The sequence below is a fragment of the Amphimedon queenslandica genome, unplaced genomic scaffold (assembly GCF_000090795.2).
Source record: "Amphimedon queenslandica unplaced genomic scaffold, v1.1 AMPQUscaffold_12870, whole genome shotgun sequence".
NCBI classification, from domain to species: domain Eukaryota; kingdom Metazoa; phylum Porifera; class Demospongiae; order Haplosclerida; family Niphatidae; genus Amphimedon; species Amphimedon queenslandica.
The window spans coordinates 47,518-49,267 of NW_003546894.1; the positions used below are offsets into that span (position 1 = coordinate 47,518).

Sequence of the window (1,750 nt, forward strand, 5' to 3'; positions counted from 1 at the left end):
GATATTGTAAGCAACATGTTGCCTAGTGTATGGGGGCCTTTATGAAGACTAGTTGACTCCAGGAGCTATTGTACTGTTTATCAGGAAGAACATGACTGTTTTAAGAGTAAAACACACTGCCGAAATAGCAGCCATATCTCTATGAATATCATTATAAAACGTCATTAGTGACGTAACTACATTTTTCAAATTCCAATGCAGCTGCTTCCACTTCCGGTCCATTCTCAGTTGGGACATAGTATAGTAATATGGTACAGGTACATTTACCTCATTAAATCGCTTGGTCCAAATACGTTCATGTTTTTTTGCCAATTTTTTATCAGAAAAATTACCAATCTTAACAACAATAGATACTAAATTTCACATTAAAAGGAATCAAAAGAATTAAGGTCAAATTAATAAAATAACATTCACATACTTGATAGAAGAGTCACGTGAAATAATTCTGAAATTTCTCCTCCTTTAAAATATAATTCGCAATGCCTTAAGAATGATTTAGCAGTAAGCTCAAAAACATTGGACGGCTTGGGTTTATCACCCATTCCTAACATTTCTGATCTAAAATCTCCACTAACAATTATAACAGAGTTAAACCAAAGCAAAAAAACAATTATTGCAACTCACAGTTTTACAAAGTGCTCTACCTGCTCTGCTACTGTCTCGATTTGGACCTTTTTCAATTCATGTAAATAATGAATCATAACTAAGTGAGCATTTTTATCCACAGATTCATTGCTAAGGATGGCAGAAATATTTTAGTAGAGGCTACAGTGTATTTAACATAAAATATGGGTCAAAATTATACTTAGAGGTATTCTATTCTGTAAAGAGATAAAATTAATTATTTGTATAATGCTACAATCATCAAAATTTGTTTATTTCCTTAAATCAGCTCCATCAATAGCCTACCAATAGTTTGTATAAGCCAAATCAAAGTAGAAGATGAAGTCCTTAGGAAACATGTAATCAAAGTGGATTGGCTGATGCAAGAGGTGAAATATACAGTTTACACTGGAGGAAACTGCAAGTTGCACATCAATATGGTTCTAAAAATAAAAAGATAGCAATAGTTATTAATAATAAGATTTATTTTGTAGATGGGCCAGTGCAACTTAAAACATCCTTTCCGCCCCAATTTTGCATGTTGGCCAACTATCAAAGTAGTCTATGCATTGCAATACATATCAGAATAGCAGTAAAATAGTAAATGATAAGGATACTATAATAACTATTATTCTTTCATTGTTATTTTAGTCAAAGATACATGACCTTTAAGGCTCAAAAAGGGCTACTACGAGTAAAGGCTGGTTCACAATATGACGTTAGGCCAACGTACTGTCAATTTTTAATCAAAAGTATGGGCGATTTGACCTTTTGATGCATGCTTTCCACTGGAATAGAACCAAATTCTATTCCAGCGTCAACGTAACGTCAGGATTAACATAATATTGTGAACCAGCCTTAATTTTGGAGGGAGGATTTTTTGGTGAACTGCTAGATTGACTGGCAAGTAAGTGAAATTGTGCAATGTGAATAATGGATTTCTGTTATAGTTCATCAAACTGCCAAAATTTCCATCCAAGATCTAGGACAACTCAAATCAAAAATTGATTATTAAATATTTGTAAACAGAGAAATATGCTTACATGTAACATAAAGCAAAAAATCTTAGCAGATAATTGATACAAACCCAAACGTACTTCCAAAGATTGATAGCAAAGGAAATCCAAAAAGCATGAAAGAACCCTCT

At 32.9% G+C, this 1,750-nt stretch overlaps 1 protein-coding gene across 1 annotated transcript in view; it reads right to left on the minus strand.

Annotated features, from left to right (window-relative positions):
• The window catches only part of LOC100640592 (uncharacterized), a 32,860-nt gene extending 31,116 nt beyond the window's left edge, over positions 1 to 1,744 (minus strand). Inside the window, exons 1-5 of the mRNA XM_020002640.1 lie at positions 1,701 to 1,744; positions 910 to 1,046; positions 625 to 735; positions 419 to 570; positions 268 to 353 (exon numbers count right to left, since the gene is read on the minus strand). Of these exons, the coding sequence (XP_019858199.1) occupies positions 268 to 353; positions 419 to 570; positions 625 to 735; positions 910 to 962 (402 nt within the window). The 5' untranslated portion in view covers positions 963 to 1,046; positions 1,701 to 1,744. The remainder of the gene's footprint in view (positions 1 to 267; positions 354 to 418; positions 571 to 624; positions 736 to 909; positions 1,047 to 1,700) is intronic.
• Positions 1,745 to 1,750: the final 6 nt, after the last annotated feature.